General features: G+C 54.7%; 2 protein-coding genes across 2 annotated transcripts in view; both read right to left on the reverse strand.

The window, feature by feature from the left end:
* KATNB1 (katanin regulatory subunit B1) overlaps positions 1-12,575 on the reverse strand; it is a 22,531-nt gene extending 9,956 nt beyond the window's left edge. The window contains exons 1-4 of the mRNA XM_077751387.1: positions 12,493-12,575; positions 11,062-11,363; positions 6,768-6,898; positions 3,736-3,853 (exon numbers count right to left, since the gene is read on the reverse strand). Of these exons, the coding sequence (XP_077607513.1) occupies positions 3,736-3,853; positions 6,768-6,898; positions 11,062-11,101 (289 nt within the window). The 5' untranslated portion in view covers positions 11,102-11,363; positions 12,493-12,575. The remainder of the gene's footprint in view (positions 1-3,735; positions 3,854-6,767; positions 6,899-11,061; positions 11,364-12,492) is intronic.
* Positions 12,576-20,424: 7,849 nt separating this feature from the next.
* DRC7 (dynein regulatory complex subunit 7) overlaps positions 20,425-21,335 on the reverse strand; it is a 22,838-nt gene continuing 21,927 nt past the window's right edge. The window contains exons 16-17 of the mRNA XM_077751386.1: positions 20,818-20,957; positions 20,425-20,709 (exon numbers count right to left, since the gene is read on the reverse strand). Coding sequence (XP_077607512.1) covers positions 20,616-20,709; positions 20,818-20,957 — 234 coding nt within the window. The 3' untranslated portion in view covers positions 20,425-20,615. The remainder of the gene's footprint in view (positions 20,710-20,817; positions 20,958-21,335) is intronic.

Consider the following 21,335-nt stretch of genomic DNA (forward strand, 5'->3'; position numbering starts at 1 on the left):
CTGCCCCATGCCGCCAGGGGCTCAGGGGCTGCTTTGCTGGCCGAGTCCAGGGCCAGAGGGTACAGATATGTGCTGGCTCCTGCTCCACTCCATGCCCACCTCCCAGCCCAGTTGCTTTGCACCCCTCTTTGCTTCCAAAATCCAGCCCTGCCCCGAGAGGATGTGGCAGCTCCCAGCCCCGTGTGGGCCAGATTCGGGCAACACATCTGCGTTGATGGCTTCCTGCGGGATGGCTGGGCCGCCCCGCCCTTGGCCTCTGGCTTAGCCGTGGAAAGCAGGCAGGACCACATTCTTCTGGCGTGACTTCTGCCCTTGCTCTTCTGTCCTAGGAGGGCCCCTGGAAGTCGTCGTACCGCAGGCCTCAGTCACAGGATCCCAGAGTTGCAGAGTGGGGGGGCATCCTGGATCAGTCTGCCCCATGTGGGAATCTCCAAGCTGCCCCAGTGGAATAGCTGCTCGACCTCCGCCTAAACCCTCCGGTGACAGACAGTGACAGTCAGGGAGCCCTTTGGGAAGCCCCTGTGCACCTGGGGTGCCAATCGGCCCGTCGTCTGCACTCAGGCTGTGGTGGGTGGGAGTGGAGGTCGGCCTGAGGTCTTGGCTCTTCCTGCCAAGGCTGCTGAGGGCAGGTTTCTGTCCCATCACTGAACCCCCAAATCGCAGGGTGAACAGCACAAGGCCGGGAGTATTGATGTCAGGATTTGAGTCCCAGGTTCTGCCATGCCAGCCATGGGGTCTTCAGGAAGCTCAGGGGCCCTCCTTGGGCCCTAGTTTGCCTATGTGTCAAATAAAGGGGCCCTGCCAACCTGGCTCTGCATCAGAATCACCTGGAAGCTTACTGAAAGCCAGATGTGGGCCCATGCCACTATTGAATCAGGTTCTCCAGGAGTGAGGTCTGGGCCACGTTTGGAATGAGCTCCCCATGGAGTAGCCGACCGTGAGGGCCCCGGGCCCGGGATCCCATGGGTGTTCAGTTTTTATTCTTTGCCTGCCTTGAGCTCCGCAATTTTCTGTATGTGAAGTAGTCATGGCTGAGAAAGTGCGGCGCCCCTGGCTTCTCCCTTTTGTCCTTTGCTCCTCAGTGAATGGTGACTGGCCGGTGCTATCCCTTGGGATTCTGATCCAGGCAGAGACTTCCCAGGAAGCAAACCGCCTTCTGCCTGAGCCGTTCTGCCCTCTCAGCTGGAGCCCAGTGGGCCGGCTTGCTCCTCCCTGGCCCCTCGAGTCCAGCACTACCCAAGCACAGCGCCCCGGCTGGCTCCCGCGTGTGGCCAGGCGGCGGGAACACACGCTGAGACGCTAAGCATGCAGCCCCGGTTTCATAACTCGGGGGGCTCCATCTTGCACACGCAGCCCATCACTGGGAGGGCAAGCATCACCCAAACAGCCCAGGGGCGACATCTCTCCTGAGGACCATCTACACAAGAAGACCACTAATCTTGAGCAGAGAGAACCTGGCCACTGGGCATACGTGGCTGACGGCGGCTGTGCTCCCGCAGAGGTAGAGCACGCAGCACAGGAGAGGCCCAGAAAGACCTTGGAGTCTCAACCAGGCAAGGGGGCGCTCTTCTGGAGAAAGCAGCCTCAGCAAAACCCCAGCAGCGGTTTCCTCTCCTGTCCCTCAGATACTGGAGGACCTCCCGCCTGGCATGTTAGGAGGTCCAGGCCGGACACTGGCAAATGGCAGCGAGCAAGCAGGTTTTCCTTGGACCCCTCACTGTTGGCCTGCACGGTGCTCTGCAAAGCTGCTGAGCTAGCTGTCGACATTCACAAACGGGGGGATCCCACTGAAATTTCCAGATTCCCAGCTTCTCTTAAACAAGTCTGTACGGCTGGCAACACTGGGCCCACATGCCATGTGGCAGCCCCCCCAGGGAAGGCGAGACGCCCCCCAGGGCCCGGGACCAAAGGCGCAAGTCTATACACCGAAAGAACCCAGCAAGGACCTAGCAAAAGTCCAGGGGTCACCACTGCAAAACCTCAGGACACTGGGACAAAGTGCCTGCAAGGTCGCAGATACAGGACAAGCAGGTCCCAGGTGAGGGACCCAGGAGACCGCACAGACCTCCCAACAGCAACTCAAACAGGACCCCACCATGTGATGTAGCTGCACCTTCAAAATCCTGAGGGAAAACTATTTCTGACCTAGAATTCTACAGACTCTAAAAAATAAATAGATAAAAGAGGATGAGGGCAAGATAAAGTCATTTTCAGCCACAGACGGTCTCTACAACTGAGCCTGTCACGCACCCTCTCCGTGAGCTGTGAGAATGTGCTCCAGCAAACAGAGGCAGAAAACCAGGAAAGAGGGCAACTTGGACCCTGGCACGGCAGAGAGATGGGGACAGTTCCCTGAAGACAAGGCGGCCCCAAGATGGCGGCTGGGCTGCAGGCTGGCTGCCCCCACGCCACCCGGACCGGGCGGACAGAGGCTCTGAGAAGACACCTCGATTACAGGACGGGTTTGAGAGGAACTCAAGAAGGCTGACTCTTCCGGCAGAGGATTTGGGGACAGATTAGTAACAAACATGTAAAACACATATAGATGTAAAAAGGATGGTTATTACCTCAATCAACTGTGAATACTGTCCCTGTGGTCCTGGTCCTAAAAACACGGACTATTCACAAGCTGAAAGTAGGGAGGCGGAGGGGCGGCGCTGGGAGTGCCAGAGGTTAGGGCGGGCAGCTCTAAGAGAGCTAACTTTTTTTTTATTAAGGAATCTCTACACCCATCATGGGGCTCGAACTCACACCCCCAAGACCAAGACCCACACGCTCCACTGACTGGGCCAGCCAGGCTCCCGTCAGAGAGCTAACTTCTTGTCTTCCATGGGAGGAAGGCAGCAAGAGACGTACAGAAGACACAGGAGTTGCCAGAATTCCTTGTTCCTCAGGAAAGCGGAGGTAGCGAGACACGAGGGAGGACAGGGGTTGAGCCCCTGGAGACTGGGAAGGAGTGGGGCGAAGCCTTCTCGTTTCCGGCATGAGTATTTGTAGTGACCGGCATTTGACTTTCTAAGCTCTATACGACTTCTACAATAATGAAAACCGAATTCAAACAAACAGCACAAGGAGACAGAAGACCCGCACACCCCAGGCCTCATTGCTGCAGGCAAGTTAGCCAGAGCGGAGAGGCGGCCGCCCCCACGTCGGGGCACACGCACCCCGGTTCTCCCCACAGGCCCCCACGCTTGTTCATGGGTCTGCGTGGCCCCTGGTGTTCTCCCAGGTCCTGAATCCACACAGACACCCACCCGCCCATCCACTGCTGTCCAGGACCTCTCCTGGGCGTCGGCACTCAGAGGCAGCACGTGGGTCGCTGCTGCCAGGCTCGAGGGGGCGGCAGCTGCCACATGGGCTGGTAAGGTCTCCAGGAGGGAAGCACCCAGGGGCGCCTGGGTGGCTTAGTCGGTTAAGCGTCCGACTTTCGCTTGGGTCATGATCTCGCGGTTCATGGGTTCAAGCCCCGCGTCGGGCTCTGTGCTGACTGCCAGCTCAGAGCCTGGAGCCTGTTTCAGTCTGTGACTCCCTCTCTCTCTGACCCTCCCCTGCTCACGCGCTCTCTCTCTCTCTCTCTCTCTCTACTAGAAATAAATAAAAAGATACAAAAAAAAAAAAAGGAGGGAAGCACCCAACGGAGTCAGGACAGGCTTCCCAGAGGAAGCAGCTCATGGCAGAGCTTGAGACAACACGACCGCAGGTGGACATGTGGGGAAGGCAAGCGCAGAGGCCTACTTTTGGCAGCTTCTAGGTCCCAGACACGGATGGAGCCCGACTGGGAGCCGGCCACGATGAGCTCCTCCGGGGTGTTGAGGCGGACGCTCTCCACTGGGGACGTGTGACCCGTCAGGCTCTGTGGGGAGAGGGGAGCAGCTTCAGTGCATTGTGCGGAGACCCCCCAGCTGCCGCCCCAGTTCCTGGCTCCCCCCAGAAGGGCAGCAGCAAGAAGTGGCTCAAGCAGGGAGGCCTGCTCCCCGGGGCCACACCTAGGCCCTCCTGCAGACCGGCTGGGCAGCCACTTCTCCCGGCTGCGGCTTCCAGGGCCAAAAGGGCGCCAGACCCGTCACGCTCCAAACCCCTCCCACTGCCCAGTGTGCCCCAGATGAGGACGCCATTTGCCCGAGTGGCCCTGGGCCCCTTGCAGGGAGCTGCTGACCCTCCAGCCCCGAGTTCAAACCACGGCCCACCTAGGCTTTGCTTCCATGTGCACTTTGCCTGGCCAAGCTGCTCGGGAGCGGAAACCCTGACAGAACCGAGGCCTGGCTGGTCAGCGGCACACATCTCACCCCTCTAGAAAGCCTGGTTCCCTGGGGGCTGCGCCTGGTGGAGAACCCAGCCACGCTCCCAGGCAGGGGCCCGGGGAACCCAGAGAGCAGGGCAGTGACTCTACTGCTAAAAACTCTCACCCAACTCGGCACAGGCCAGAGCTGAGCAGGGCTAAGCCAGGTCCCGGCCCAGCCCCTTAGAGGAGTGGGAGGTGCTGGCATTTCCAGCTTGCTGGAGAGAAGGCTGGAATGTGAAGTCCATAGCAGCTGTCACTCCCCGCCCAGCACTGGCCACCTCAAGGCACAGTGGGGACTCCATCATTGTTTGCTAAGACGATGTTCTGGGGGGGGTGGGGGGATGCAGGGGAAGCTGAGCTCCAGCAGAACTACCCCAAGGCCAGACAGTCACAAGCAGCCTGTGTGACTCACAGACGTCACCAGCATGAGTACAAACGGGTATAAACTCCTTGGGGGTGGGGGGGGGGCACGCTTAGAAATGCACATTCCCTGCATGCTACAACCTACCTCTGGGGGCCTACCCTGCACGCGCTCAAACACACGGCAGACAAAATAGACACAAGGTCATTCACTGCAGCGGACCTTTTACACAAAAGACTGGAAGCCATGTAAGTGCCCACCGGAGGAAACCGGTCAGCTAAGCTGTGGTCAGCCACGCAACAGAGTACTTATTACTCGGCCATAAAAATGAATGAGGCGGCCGTCTGAATATAATAAAGACCACCTCCATGACACTTTTAGGTGAGAAAAGTTGAAGAACAGTGTATATAGGACAATATTTGTATAAAAAAAAGGGGAGGGGGGATTCTGGAAGGACACAAACTACTCAGGAGCTGTGCTGTGGCTGTCCCTAGGGAGGGATGTGGGCATCAGCGGAGGAAAGACTTCTCACTGCTTACCCTGGTTCATTTGGATCCTGACCTATACGAACTCCCACATACTCAGAAACACACCCAAACAGGTGACAGTGGTCCATCTACAGGGGGAGTAGCAGGAGCCTGAATCCGCAGGTGAGCAAGAACGCAGCGGGTGTGAAGAGCTAAGAGGCCTGGTATATGATATGTAAGCAGGGGAGACATGGCCGGTGGAAGAAGAGGGTTCCCCACCGTCCGGTGGGGGCCAAGAGCATGGGGTCACTCCGGGTCCACTTTGGTCGGCCTTTATTGATTCGTTTTCAACCTGTATAGGTTACTCTGGCATTTTGGGGGTGGGGGTGGGACACGCTTGAACCCTGAGAATATAGTGAAGTGAAACAAAGCAATTTCAATTCTGTTCTTCACCCTGGCCCTGGTTCAGCTCGGATCTTAGTTCTTGGCTGCATCACACAGAAATACTGAGGTGATTAAGTTTCTACTTTAAAAAAAAAAAATCACTTCCTATCCCTTATCTTTATCTTCCCGTGGCCAAGAATCATAAGAATGTTAATACCCTGCACTGGTAAGGTTGGGGAGGGGGGCAGGTCCCCATTCTTCTGGAAAGAATATAAATTGATTGCTGGAGGGCAATTTGGCAATATGTTTTGAAAGCTTTTTAAAAAGTGCACACCCTCAAATAATGCAAGCGCTACAGATCTGCTCAAAGATCAAGGTAGATGAGGATGTTCCCCTCTGTGGCTGAGCAGAGCCACCACCCTGGAAATGACCTTTGGGCTGGGAGCAGGGCGTGGCTGAGCTAACCCCGGCTCACCCCTACAATGGAACACCAGAAGTCCTTACAAACCCTGCTGCAGAAGGGTGCTTGCTGGCCCTGGAAATTGCTCGCAAACAATAAAAGATCGTGATCTTTAGAACCCAGGCTGCAGAAGAGTAAGACAGTGCTCCAAAAATATATGGTTATGTACTGACGCAGTGCGCGTGTGTGCATTTGCTCATGTGTATGGGTACATGTATGCACATGTATGTATCTGTACCAGCACCTAGAAGGGCACAGACCAAAATACCAACTGCAGTGGTCTCTGGATGGTGGTAGTAGATCTAATTCATTTTTGTATTTTCCTCCTTTATGTTTTCCCACTTTGCAAGCCAGTTCTGGGCAATGAATTTTGTTATGTGACCGGGGCAAAGAACCAGCTCGCCAATAAGCTTCAACCTGGTGCCCCCAAATCCTTTCTGTGGAAGGAGACAGGGAATGATTCAAAGTACCTCCAAGCACAGCCGACAGGTGGGCGGATGGGCCAGTGGGCAAGCCTCAGTCTTGAGCCCACGGGCTTATTTTAGCTTTCTCACACAGGCTCCCGGAATTCTGTCCACAGCAGGGGACTTCCCCATTCCTGAGGGCTAGTCACTGGCCCAGCCATCCTGGGGTGTTGGGGGCCTCCCTGAGCAGATGGCTATGGGCCGGGGGCAGGGGGGCGCTGATGTTGCATTGCGTCCTCCTAGCCTCCACAGAGCCTGCAAAGCCACCTGCCCCCCACGCCCCGACCCCACCCTGCCCACAGTCCCCTCCCGGGCTTTGTCCTATTTCCCGCAGGCCGGCAGGGCTCACCATGATGCAGTTGGGTTTGTTGATGGACCACAGGTTGACACGGCAGTCATCCCCGCCAGTAGCCAGCAGCCGCCCGGAGGCTTTGCCCAGTACCAGCGAGGACACATTGCTGGCATGGGCGACGATCTCCTCTACACAAGGAAGGACAGGAGGAAAAGGCAGTCAGGGAAGGCGGCCATCAGAGGGCTCTGCCCACCACAAGTCCCCTTCGGTGACAGCCTGACATGAGCTGCTAGGACAGGCCTGGCGCCTGAGGCGGAAATAACTATTTCTCGACCTCCGGTATTCCTGTCCCACCCTCGGGCCTCACGGTTTTCTCCTTTTTCTACACGTCAACTGGTAATATTTTTATGATTACTATGCTCCACTTAATAAATTGACTTGCCTTTTGTATTTATCTTTCTAAATAAAGAGAATTAAGCAATAAAATCCATAGAGTTACAAGATCCATACATTCATTATACTTTAACTGTAATACAAAACAAAAACAATTATTAAAAGGCAACTATTTACCCATGTACCACCTAGGCATCTCTCCGGGGCTACATCTCTCTGGGGCTGCTTGCTACACATATAAACCCACCTTGTGGAACATACTCTGTTTGACCATTCAGGTCAACTCCAGACAGGCTGTCTCCATGTGAGCCCACCCAGGGCTCCAGCCTGCGGCTTCAGTTAACCTACTGAGCCTCCCAGGTGCACCTAGTCTGCGGCTTCAGAGTCGCGGACCAGGGTCTGGCCCACGCTCTGCTACTGTAGGCCGTGTGGCCTCAGACTAGTCACTTACCCTCTGAGGACTGGGTTCCTCATCGGTAAATGGGGGTAGTGACAGAGCCTGGTTCACTGACTTGCTGAGGGTTCCCTGAGAACATTCTGTAAGCTGTGCTCAGTGGTTGTCGGCAAGGCCAAGGCACAGAGAGAGGGCACTGGGGGTGCCGGCGGGTGGGCCACATGGGGGCGGGAGGCAGGAGGCAGCCAGCTGAGAGGCCCGGCATGCGGGGTGCGAGTGAGGGCTGAGCAGACAGAGCGGGAGGTACGTCCACAGTGGGCAGCCCTGGGGGCCCCTGGCCAGGACTGCTGAGGCAGCCACGGGGCAGCGGACACAAACCACAGTGGGTCCCATCAGTGCTCCGAAGGGAACAGACACAAGCAAGGTACCAAGAGGCAGCCCAGGCCTGTAAGTCAGACCCAGACCCTAGTGACTTCCTCCTGGGAATGAGGAGGAGAAAGGACAGGTCTCCCCACATCAGCATAGGGAAAACCCCAATGTGCCGACACCCCGAGGCAGCCGGGAGGCTGGCGTGGGTGACGCTCAGGAAGGGCTTGTGGTTGTTGCACAGTGGGCCTCTCCTGCGCTCCAGCCTCCGCCCTGCCTGGGGGTCTCTGCAGCACTGGCGTCACCCCACAGGGCGATAGGAAAATGGGGCCCAGGAAGGCTGCTTGTCAGGAAGTATGGCTCAGAGGGGAGGTCAAAACTGCCCGGAGGACCAGACACCAGGCTCAATTTCACAGACGACGCCCCACCTCAGGGCCCCGCCCAGCCCCAGCAGAGGCCCAATGTCAGGGGGGACCTTGGGGACCCCATCCCTGAATTCACGGGAGCTGAGTCCCTCCCTAAGCTGCATCTCAACTATGGAGAGTTCTGCCCTCTGGACACTACAGGGACAGATGTCTGGGGTGCTCTGGGGCTTTGGCCACAGACTCTTGTCTGTTCAAGAGCTTCTGCCGGGACTTAGTGACTGCCCAGCCCGGAAAGAGAGCAGACCACCTTCTCCCTGAGCACTTAGTTCCCAAGCCCTGGGCCTTCTCCCCTTCTCCGAAGACACTCCCTGCATGCACTGCCCTCCACCTGGGACCAACCTAAAGGCCTAGGTATCTACCTTGGTTCTCACCCTTCCCAGGGAGAGCTCTGGGGGGGCTCCACCTCAACAGACCTTCTTGGGCACGCTGCCACCCCTCTCTGGGCCTCGGGACTACCGCCCCTTGACTCGTAATATAAATGTTTCCTGCGTGCCTGCCCTGGGGAGAATGTGGGGAACGACGGTGAGAAAGCTCCTGTGTTGATGCTATGGCCTGACCAGATGGGTCCAGGGTCGTGGCACCCGGTTGGAAGGACCACAGATGTCGGCATGAGAAGGATGTGGAGGTCGGGCCTTTCCAGAGGGGCTCAGATCACTCCCTTCTAAGCAGCCTGACCAGGGTCTCCAGCCTGACAGAAGCGTCTGGAGGAGCCGGGGACCAGCAGGAGAGGGGAAACGCAGCACGGGCATCAGGCAGAGGAGACCTCAGCACGGGCACCAGCCCGAGAACGCTCCCTCTGGCCCGGAGGACAGCAACCCGCAATGGCCCAGGCTGGGTACCGAATTTTAGTGCGAACAAATACAGTTCCTCACAGCATCTCTTGGCAGGCCAGGTTGCTGGCTGCTGCTCCGCCCTCTGGCACAGGCCTGCGCCAGTTTCTCAAGCTCAGTTGGCACAACAAGGGCCCGACACCCCAGCCAGAGCTGGGGAAGTGGCATGCTGTCAGAGGTGCTGAGGATTTGCATCCTAAACAGAAGGTGCAGAGTACTGGGCTTCAATGACCCAAGCTGGCCTAGCACCTTCCGATCCTTGCTGGACTCTACGGCCACAAGGAGCCGGAGGTCATTTGGCATTGGACTCTTCAGACAGCTTCTGTTCGTGGCAAGTGCTATGCACATGAACTTGTCAGCAGAACCCGACATGCCTGATCATATTACCTCTTGTTTGAACACTTTGATGGCTTGATCTTGCCTTTAAGATAGAGCCAGGGCCTTAGGAGGGCTGGGATCCCGTGGACAAGTGCCCCCAAAGGCCCCAACAGCCTCATGTGACACATTCTCTCCACTGTTGTGCGGCAGCCTTTTTTGAGCCCTTCCAACATGCCAAGCTTCCTGCCCCAGGGCCTTTGTACGTGCTGTTTAGGCAGCCTACAACACTCTCCTACCCTGACCTGCCATCATCTAGTTAATGGATTCAAAGCACAGGTCTCGGCTTGGAATCAGAGAAGGAGAAACGGAGGGGTGTGGTTATTTGATTCCTGCCTGTTGCTCTCCCCAGGCTCTGAGCCCCATTGCACAGGGACCTCATCTATTTTGCAGCACCCCCACCCCCACCCCGCCTTGACTATCTCCTTAGTACCTGGTTCTGTGCTCAGGAAAGGCCAGCTATGAGGGAATATGTAACCCCTAAAATTACAGAGCCACTGTGTCCAAACTGTACCCTCTTTGGGAGCCCACAACAGGGTTCTCCCAGAACCTTGGGGTTAAGGGACAATTTGAAACTGCCCAAACTTCTCATTTTACATGTGAGGACACTGAGGTCCAGCAACAGGCTTTGCCTAGCTTCTGAAAACAGCTCAGGGACAGCTCGTAGCAGAAGGTGACCAGTGTGAGCACAGGAAATCTATGCCAACAGGTTATTATAGGTGGGGTGCGGCTGTTCCCCAAATACGATCTGAGGGACCTTCGAATCCTCAAGGACCCCTCCAGGAGTCCAAGAGAACAAAACTATTTTCAGAACAACACCGAGATGGTATGTGACTTTTACACTCTCGTTTGCTCACAAGCATACAAGGGAGGGGATTTTTTGGGGAAGAGATATGATGACATCATCACAAAGGGCACGTTTGACTATATACGCTTATGTTTTAAAGTGTCTGATGTTAATTTCTAACATGTAAATATTGATAACTCCCATAAACAGAAAGTCATCGGGGGTCCTCAACAATTTTTAAGAGTATAAAGAGGTACAACGATCAGACGTTTAAAAGCGCGTGAGGGTGGGTCATGCTGGTGCTCAGCCACGTTCCATTCCAGAGCCTTGCCAGCACCCCTCGACCTCCCTTCCCCCACCACCCCTGCTCCAAGACGCCCCACTTCATGGAGGAAGCCTGACTTGTGTGATGTCTGCAAAGGCCAAGAACACCTCTTAACATTTCTCCCGCAATCCCGCCCGTCAGCCTAACCACACTGAGAGCTGCTTTTATGTCCACCACCTCGCCTGTGTCTCATGGCAACTCTAGAACATAGGTGCGATCATCTCACTACACAGACAGGAAATTAAGCTTCAGAGGGGTTATGTCACCTGCCCAGTGTCATCCAGCTAAGAAGTGACAAAGTCATGAGTTGCATCTTGGTGTATCTTACTGCAAGGCTGGGAGTCTCTCTCTGTGCCAACAGCAGGAGCCAAAGCTGGGGGTTCTGGCCATCCAGCAACAAGCAGCTAACAGATAAAAGGGGTGAGCAAGGAAAAAAATGGGGGGGGAATCACTCACGCAACTTCCAGGCTGTCTTGGTGACCACAGGGGTGGCCATCCTTCAGTTGGCTGGCACCTGAAGCTCTGCCCACAAAGTAGACTGCTTTCCTCCAGGGGTGGGGGTGGTTCCCCCCCAGGATCCGCCAATCAAGTTGGCAAGGAGTTCCCACACATCCAGGCAGAGGGAATGCCTTGACTCAGCCCCGGAGTGCCTCCTGGTTTTAAATCAGTCCCAGCAGCCACAGCAGCAGCCTGTGCGTGCCCGTCAGGATCCTGGCTCATAGAATGTCAGGCTTGAGCCATCTCAGCTCAACCCTGGGCTGGAACACAAACGGAAGCGATGGCTTGTTAGAAAACACTTGGTAGGAGTTTGCAGAACTCTGGGCTCGCAGAACCACAGCTGCCGCTCCCTGGATCACCAAGGCCACTGGATAAAGAGACACCCACCAAAGCCACCAGAGCCAGGAGCTGCACTGCCGATCGGGTTTGAGAATCTGTTGCGGGCACCTCAGGCAGGGTGACTTGGAACACAGGAAAAATAGGTCCTCCCAGATGCCAGGTTGATGGGATGGGAGGAGGCTGGCCGCCTGAAGTGCAGCAGCCGCAGTGGGGCGGGGAAGACCACATGTCCGCAGTCCAGATAGATCTCTGGGAATGACTGCTTCGGCTGACGCTAGGGGAAGGGGGTGGAGTCAGAGGCTAAGCTTTATGGGCCCAAGAGAGGCACTCCAGAGACAGGCATTTAAGTCTTCTCTGGGTAGAATCTCAAAGAGGGCCCTGACGGTCTAATCCCTCTGTTCCTGGCAAGGAAACTACTCCTGGCCCCAGCAATTACCAAGGACAGACTGGGAACTAGGTCTCCAGTCTGGGCATGAGGCGGTAGGACTCCTCAACTCTGAAAGGCCACCTCATGAAGCCTTCTACCCTTTTTCTCCAAGCCTCTTTCCCATGAACCCTCCCCTCTTCCTCCCTTCTCTCCTGGATTCCCCGGTTCTGCCTCTTTAGTCCGCCGTTCATTCCCTTTCTCCTTGCCTCCTGTGTTCTCCATTCGTGCATATCCTGTCTCCTGGGCTCCCTAACTTGACCCCTGCCTCGCCAGACCCCCTTTATGTCCCTCCCTACTCTTCTATCAGTATCCCCCATTCATTCAGTCTCTCGCTTCCAGTGTCCCTATTCACCACCCATCCTCCTGCAGACCCCCGGCTCCGCTTCCGGCCTCCGGTGTTTTCTCCTTCGGCCTCCACGCCCATCCCGCCAGTCCCGCCCGTCCCGAGTCTGGGGCTGGTCCCACGGCCTCGCCTGATCCTCCCACTCCTCTCAGCAGGGCACGGGCTCCCACTTCCCCCTGCCCAGAGCCCTCTCCGCCACGGCCCGACTCGGCCCCGCCCTATGTAGCCCAGTCCAAGGCCCATAGTCCCCCTCTCCTCCTCGCCCCCTTGCCCACTCCACCTGCAGCTGAAGCTCCGGAGGCCAAGGCTCCGCTCCAAGCGCGACCCCCACTTGCCTCCATCCCCTGCCCTGATTGGTCGCTGCTTGACAACCGACCCTCACAACAAAACCTCCGGCTCAGAGCCCCGCCCTCCTCACATCCCGCACCAATCAGCTGCCGCGAGCGCTCCACCTCCAGCCAGGTTTAACCAATCGAAGCAGGCGCTTCTGCCGCTTTTCCTAAGGGTCCGCCCTCTTTTCCTGTATTGGACTAATCACGAGGAAGGAGAACTCAAGCACCTCCCCTCAGCTTCTAATTAACCAATGAGGGCTGTCATTTTCTTGGTCCCGCCTCCGCCTCAAAATTTCCCTTTCCTTCTCTCCCTCAAACTTAATTCGCGTTTGAAAGCATTTCGAGACGCCCTCCGATGCCGGTTGAGCCAATCGCTTTAGCAACCGTACCAACTTAACCAATAGGCTTTAGCCTTATTGGAAAACTCAATTCCCAGATAGCCAATGGGAAGCGGATATCGGGAGTAATGTGAAGGCACGGACCTTCCATCTTGGAAGGGGGCGAGAAAGTGATGAAGTTTTATCACCTTGCCATAGTTTCTGCTCCTTTCCTCTAGTCGGGGCGTGTGCTGCAGTGGTCTTAAGAACTTTACCCCTGTTCTCCAGCTCGGAAGGGAGAGTTACAGGGAAACGAAGCTTGATCCCGAGCCCAAGCAGGCCGTAGAGATCCGGAGTGCGGTCCCACAGCCCCGCGTCAGTGAATGGATGAGTGGGCTGCCACCTTAAAGGCACTGTTACGGAATCTGGTCTGGATCACCCGGCGGAAGAACCAAGCGGCAATCGGAGATCTTGGAAGGCAGAGTGTTTATCATACACCGGTGGGCTCAGAGGAGATCATTCTCCAGAGGTCTGAGCCCAGAGGGTTAGCAGGGGGAACAATTTATAGCCTGTTACTTCCTCATTCCTCATTAATCAGGGACAGGTGCTTTCTTCTTAGTCCTATGGGCCATCTTACAACAGATTTTCCCTATCATTCCCCCCCTTTTTTATTTATTTATTTCTAGGAGAGAGAGAAAGAGAGACAGACAGACAGAGTGAGCAGGGGAGGGTCAGAGAGGGAGGGAGATACAGACTCTGAAATAGGCTCCAGGCTCTGAGCTGGCAGTCAGCACAGAGCCCGACGCGGGGCTCGAACCCACGAACCGCGAGATCATGACCTAAGCGAAAGTCGGACGCTTAACCGACTAAGCCACCCAGGCACCCCTATCATTACCCCCTTTGATGCCCCTTAAAACAGATCTAGTCTGTATTAGAGGGCATCATCTTTATTATGGACTGGTTCTTTTAATTCCCGGACTTTGCTTGTGACTGTTCCTGACTGGTTTACAAAGTCTCCAAAGAAGATGCAGGTGCCCTTTCTCTCAGCAGAGAAGAGGTTCCTGCCAGGGAACTTATTTGGCTCTGCAGGGACACTATGGAGTCAGCCACTTGGTCCCACAGAAGAGCCTATGCTTCCTATGCCAGTCCCTATCCCTGTGGCTATTTCTGCCCCTGAGTGCAGGTAGCAACACTGCTCGTTTCGTCTGAACCTCAGGCTGAAGGTGAATCTAAGCACAATCTCTTTTTCTTGAAGTGTGAGGCACATACATCGGTACAAATACTTCCCCCAAATGGCATTAGCAACCTTACTGGCAGGCAACCCAACAGATCGAAAGAGGTTAGACCACATTTAAGCTATTAAACTCTGCAGATTCTTCCACTGCCCTGCTCTTACAAATGGGGCCCAAATTAGAGGCAATCAATACCAACAGAACATCCTATTCATAAGAGGAAGGTGAGTGCAAACAGGAACCTTTCGCTGTTTCCCCAGCTTTCTGGGGTAACCTCTGCTGACCCGATAGCAAAGAGTAAGGACAGTCTATCTTATCAGAACGGCAATTCCTCAAGCTTCTGCCGTGCGTAGACCAGCCCGCTTCCGGGGTGTGGCTGGAGCAGGGCTGAAGATCCTAAGACTCTAGGACTCTCCAAAAGGTCACTTTGAACGGCTTCGTCAGACTTGGGTCAGTCTTCCAAGTTGTGGGGCTCAAGATTGGCCCTCTTGACTCTGGAGCGGTGAACCCATGGAATGGAATCGGACCTTGAGGGCAGTAGGGATGGTCAGAATAACGGTATGAGGCCCAGTCCACTGTGGTTTGAGAGGGCCTTTCTTCCAGTCTTTGACCCAGACGGAATCCCCTGATGAGAAAGTGTGTACAGGAGATCCTAAAGAGATTGGGGCCCTCTCTAAGGTATATCATTGTAATTTATTCAGGGTGGCCCCTAATGCTTGAAGTTGCTCTCTTATTCCCGTATCCCCTAATCCCCTACTTAGTGTAGGTTCCCTGGGAGACTCCCTAGACATGGAGGGGGCCTCCCATATCTTAGTTCAGAGGGCGAGAAACCTGGAGTTCCTGGTGTGCAATGGACATGCAGGAGGGCTAGGGGCTACAGGCCTGGCCATGGGAGGTCTTGGCTAAGTTTCCCTTGAAGGTGCGATTCATTTGCTTTGCTCTCCCCGAGCTTTGAGGCTGGTAAGCAGTGTGAAGCTTCCAAGGGATGTTGAGGGAGTTGGTTACAGTTTGTGTAAGGTCCGCCACGAATGCAGGTCCATTATCACCGTGGATGGTGGCCGGCAGGCCGAACCGGGGGACCATCTCTTTTAGGAGGCCTTCAGCTACCTCCCGGCTCTGTTCTGTCCTGGCAGGGAAAGCTTCAACCCATCCAGAGGATGTACGGACTATTACCAGGAGGTGTCTAAATCCTCGACTTGGCTGCACATCTGTAAGTTTATTTCCAGATCTTCAGAGGGGGTAGCTCCTACTCTTTGGACACCTGGCAGGCATCATAGCACGGATCGGCATTATTCCTGGTGCAAGTCGCACACCGTTCGCTTATTGTTCGACACAATGCTGGCAGCTGGCGGATGTAGTTTGCTTTTTTAGGGCCTCTAATGCAGGGTTTCCTAGATGGGGGAGTTGATGGTATTTGCCAACTAGATGCCGTCCGAGGGCCGCTGGGACAAAGATGCGCCCATCTAGCAGTTTCTACCATCCTTCCTTGGTCTGGGTGGCCCTCTCGATTTCAGCCCATTTAATTTAGAGGAACTCAGGCCGTACTGTGTGGCCTCCCAAGTTCACATTGGTGGGCTTGGCAGAAAGGCTGTTGCATTGCCCGTTTCCCTGTGGCCCTGGGGATGGTAGCGGTCTTCTTGCTAAAGGGGGCCAGGGGGAGGTGGACACAGAATGTTCAGCCCCCATGTCGACCATAAAAGTCATAGTTTGACCCCCGACTTTGATTTTGACCGTGGGCTCATGAGGGCCAAGAAGAAGTGAGCCCGGTCCCCCTCGATCTGAATCTATTCCTGCTAGCCCGATGAGGTCTTTTCACAGGGTTCTTTTATGTATCGGCTGGGGTTCTGGGACTTTCCTCGGTTGGGACATTTATTTCCCAGTGTCCTTTCTCCTTGCAGCAGGCACATCGATCCCTTGCTAAGGGGGTCCTGGGCTTCCCTCCTTTTGCTGGTGGGATCTTCTCCGTCTTTTCTTAGTCCTCCTTTAAAGCAGCAGCGAGGAGGCTGACCTTTTCCTCATCTTTTTCTCGGCTTCCCTCTCAGCAGTGACCTCCCTGTTCACGTAGACCTTGTTTGCAACTGGACACCAGCGTGACGTTCATTCCACCAAAACCCTCAAGTTTTTGGAGATTCCTTCTGGTATCTGGGGCGGCTTGGGCCACCAAAGAGGGGTTTGCCATCTGTTGGTTTTGTTGTGCCTCGGGTTCAAATGGGGTGTAAACCTGGTAAGCCTGGCATAGCCTCTCCTAATAATCCCCAGGGATTCCCCTTGCTGCTGGGTGATTGAGGAGGAGCTCTGGGTCCCATTCATGGGCTTCTTAGCCCCCGCTCGGATCCCCTGGAGGAGAGCCTCTTGGTACCAGCGGATGTGGACTTGTCCTTCTGAAGTGAAGTCCCACGTAGGACGTCCTTCAGGTGCGGCAGTTCTAGCCCAGGTGCCAGAACCGACAGCCCCAGCTGGTGTGCGTTCCTCAAGGTATTGCCGGGCTCCTCTCCCAACTCTCTGTCTCTCTTCAGTGTTAAAGTGTGGAGCAGCTGTTGGCAGTCTTCCCAAGTTGGTCAGTGGGTCTGGACGAGAGACTCCATTAGGTGTATCATTGCCTGCGGTTTTTCAGAACATGAGAGTGTGTTAGGTATCCAATTGAGGAGATCAGTAGTAGAAAGGCTCCCTCCATTTTCATCATGTTTCTCAGGTTCCCCTCCTTCCGGCGCCCCAGCCAGCACACCAGTTTCTCGTAGCAGCGTCTGGAGGACACGTGCACCTGGCCGAGGGCGCAGTCTGGCTGCTGGTCTGGGGGAGAGAGGATCTGATCTGTCAAGTCCGAAGGTGGTGGGGAGGCCGAAGGTGGTGGAGTATTGGGAGCTGGGGGATCAGGTGCTGACGGTCTCAGGGGAGCATATGGTGGCAGGGGGTGGGGGTGGGGGGCAAAATTGGTTCTTCCTCCAGATCACCGGTGGGAATTTGCAGAGGTCAGGACCTCTGTACCCTAGCCTATCCCTGTTCATTGCAGATAAATCTCACCCAAACGGGGAGGGTTTGGGCCGTCTCTAACCTGGAGTTGATACACGGGAACTGATCTGGGTAACCTGGGTCTCCAGAAGCGGCGGCCCATTGGGACATCTAAGGTTCCCTCCGAGGGCCATCCTACCCCAGAAGTGGGCCATTCCAACTCACATAGGATCATCTTAATTGCATAGTCTCCCGAAAATCCCTTCTCAAAGTTCTCATAGTTTCAAGAACTATGTGGGTTTGCTCTGTCCCAACCCCATAATGTTCCCATGAGTCAGTGTCACAAAGACAAAGGGGTAGAGGTGCCCCTTCTAATGAGGGGACCAGTCAGATGCCTGTCTGGCTGTGTCCCAAAGGAACTTAGGTGACGCCTAGCTGTAGCGGTCTCAGCTTTGTGACTTAGGATCGGAAACTATTCCAATGCCGCCATAGACTGTATGCCGTTCACCACGGAATCACAGACGGGCCCGCTCAGACTCCGTAGGCTTTTGGGGACCTTAATGGTGCCTGCCCGTGGAGCCACAGAATTGAACTCAGCAGGCAAGTCGCACATTCACACTCACATACACACCAGAGGTTATTACATTCCCTCCCACAGAATTTCTACAGATGAGACCACTGGGGTCTCTGGGATGGGATCGGCTCCCCCTTCCACCGCCGTGGGTGGGCTGGACAGATGGGGGCCCCCAACAGAGAGACCTCTGAAGTCCCCAGGGAGGGGTCAGATTCCCCCTTCCACCACTAAGGGTGGGCAGGACAGGACAGATTTAGGGCCCAGTCCTTACTGGTTTCCAGTGTCGGCTCCAGGTCCTCAACAAGTCTCCTCGAGTCTGGCGGGAACGGCGGAGCGGGGCTGGCCCAAGGCGACCGAGCTGGAGACTGCCGAAATTCAGGCAGGGCGCACCTTCTCCTTCGCGATTCCTCATTCCGTCACCGCCTCGCCGTTTTCCCAAACCGGTGGCAACAACGGGCCAGTGCGGTTGGGTTTCCCGGTCAGGGAACCAAATGTCACGGAATCTGGTCTGGGGGAATCACCCGGGGGAAGAACCAAGCGGCACTCGGAGATCTTGGAAGGCAGGAGGTTTATTTTACACTGGTGAGCCCAGAGGAGATCTTTCTCCAGAGATCTGAGCCCAGAGCATCCGCAGAGGGAACAATTTATAGCCTTTTACTTCTGCATTCCTCATTAATCAGGGACAGGTGCTTTCTTTTTAGTCCTGTTGGCTGTCTTACAACAGATTTCCTCTATCAGCACCACCAACTAGAAGTCCGAGAGAGGCCAGCTTCATTTGCCTCGTGGGCAGGAAGGGCTTAGGGAGGGGCTGTAACCGGCTAGAGCCAGGGCCCCACGCGTGGCCGGGCCGCCTGGGGGCTGCTTGGGAGGGACTCGACCGCGCTGGCGATGCCCAGGGCCTGGTGCCTAAGGACCCCCGAACCTCCCTGTTTATCCGCCAGCTGCTCACTGCAGCTAAGGGCAGCTTGATCTCTTGTAACGCACCTGACAACCCAAAGAGGTTGGAATTCCTGTTCCCATTTACAGATAAGCAAACTTGAGGTCCACATTAAGGCACTGGTAACAGGCCACACGATCAAAAAGAATGGTGTCCGGATTTGAACCCTTGTCGCTAAAGCAGAGTGTGTGGGTTTCTCCACTGCGCTGCCCTACCCCCCGCCGGAGAGAGGCTCCACCCTCACCGTGGACTTCTGGGAAACGGGTTGAGAGAGGGATCAAAAGAGGACTAAGCAGAATAAAATCCGATCAAAGCTGTCCACTCTCTTTCCCCTCAACTTTTTATTATGAAAAACTCCCTAGAGAAAACTCGCAAAGACTTCTCCAATGATGTATAATAGTTTAATACTACAATCCACCTGGTGGATAATCCAACACTTGCTAACATTTTTCCATATTTGCTTTGTTCATGTATGTATGTTTTGAGTGATTTGAAAGTTGTAAACATTAAGACATTTTACTCCAAAATGGCACCAAAATGTTGAACACGTACTTCTGAAGAATAAGGCTCTCGTCCTCATAAGCATTACATCACCACATTAAAAACAACAACAACAATAAATAAATCTCTAACATCCAGTCCAGATTTCCCCAAGCATCCCCAAAAGCTATATAAAACTTTGTTTCTATCTAGGAAACAAATTCACCACACCTGGCTCTTTAAAACTCATTCTGTTTCAGTCCTTCATTTTTTTAAAGGTAACTGATTAGACCTTTTACCTTGTAGACTGTCCCACATTATGATGTTGTCTTCCTGTTTCCTTCTAGTGCTGTTTATTTTTGTTTCTTTCCCTCTGAATTTTTTTTTTAATATTTTTATTTATTTCTAGGAGAGAGAGAGAGACAGCGTGAGCAGGGGAGGGTCAGAGAGAGAGAGGGAGTCACAGACTGAAACAGGCTCCAGGCTCTGAGCTGGCAGTCAGCACAGAGCCCGACACGGGGCTCGAACCCACGAATCGCGAGATCATGACCTAAGCGAAAGTCGGACGCTTAACCGACTAAGCCACCCAGGCGCCCCTCCCTCTGAATTTCTTGTAAATTGGAAGTTAAAACTCGATTCGATTCAGGATCAGCATTTTAAAATACTTCGTACTGAAGTATAATACACATGCCCCAAAAGGCATAGACTGTAAGTGTGAAAGTGAGTTTTCACAAACTGAACGTGCTCAGGTCAAGAATATTACCAGTATCCCAGAAGCCCCCCCATGGTGCTCCCTCACATTCACTAACCCTTACATCCCAAGAGCAATGATTATTCTGATTTCTAATACCATCAACTAATTTGCCCATTTTTTCCCCCCTATATAAATGGAATCAGGCAGCATGTACTTTTTTATATCTGGAATCTTCTGCTATTCTATATGAGGAATCTCCGTGTGGCTACAGTTCATGCATTTTCACTGAGCCTAAGTAGGGTTTCTCAACCTCACCATTACTAATACGTTAGGCTAGATCCTTCTAAGTGCTGTTTCCAGTCCTCTCTGCTTTACATGCGTAAAGGAAGAAGACCACGCCATCCCTTTTCGCAGATGGCTAAATAGTGACTGCTAAGAAGAGCTGGGTGCTGTTCCTGGCAGTCTAATATGGAGCCCCCGGTTCTGGAGCCTGCACCTTGCCATTCCCACGTTGCCAGCGGGGCCACCCTAGCCACGCTGAGATCTAACTGGATGTTTGAAGGTGGCTGTGGGACCATCTGCAGAGGTGCCGCAAAGACAACATCCCAATGGGAGGAGGGACAAGGAAGCACATGAGGAAGGTGGCCAAGGTGGGGGGGGGGTGGTCCCAGGCTATCAATAAAGACTAAACATGAGGTACAAGCAGCAAATTCAAAGTGTGTTTATTTACGGGAAGGTCATGAGAAGCAGGAACAGACAGGGAGGTGATGTGGCAGTGAGGTCACCCAAGTGGACAGTCATCTGCTGGTTGTGGGAGGGGGCACAGGGACCAGGCTGTGGGGGAGGTTTCCTGCTCCGGTAGCTTTGGCCAAAGCCCCATAGCGGGCCTCAAACAAAGACTTTCATGAACTCCACCAGGCGTGGGTCCTTGTAGAGTTTTTCCTCCAGAGCCAAGTACTTGAGCGGGGCCAGCTCCTTGTGCCTGTAACCAGGGGGCGGAGCAGGAGACGGTGAAGGTTCACAACATGCTGCTGAGCCTCCGAGGGTCCTGTCCAGCCAACCCCCCAACCCCGCCCGCCCTCCCCCTCACCGGTTGAGCCGCTGCTCCAGGATGCGGATGCGGAACATGGCCTGAGAGCAGTAACTCAGGTACAAGTCCTCGTCCTCGGCCGTCAAGGTCACCTGGTTCTCCTGGTACCACTGCTGCTTCTTCTGCAGCTCCTGGGTCTCCTGCTGGCACGGGGTGGAGAGAGCAGAGGGTTTGATGGGGGCTGGCCTTGCCACCACCATCCACAGAAGCCAGAGCGGCAGAGGCAAGGGCCACAGAATGTCTTGCGTGGGAGCCAGTGGGGTCACGTTTAGAGGGGTGTTGTGTCCCTGAGCAGCAGGGCTCAAGACCAAGAGCCTTGTGAATAAGGTTCCAACATTTTCAGTGCCTCCAATTCCCTGTCTGCGGAAGGAAGGGCATCGTATACCCCTTGCACACACAGCATAGGGCCTTTTGTGCAGAGTAAAGGAGAGAACGCGTGAAACTCCCTGGGCATGTGGCTGAATATGAAATGCAGCGAGGACTAGAAGTTGTTATAACATACATAGCACACCTCCATC

The sequence above is a fragment of the Crocuta crocuta genome, unplaced genomic scaffold (genome assembly GCF_008692635.1).
Source record: "Crocuta crocuta isolate KB4526 unplaced genomic scaffold, BGI_CrCroc_1.0 scaffold124, whole genome shotgun sequence".
Taxonomy (NCBI): Eukaryota; Metazoa; Chordata; class Mammalia; order Carnivora; family Hyaenidae; genus Crocuta; species Crocuta crocuta.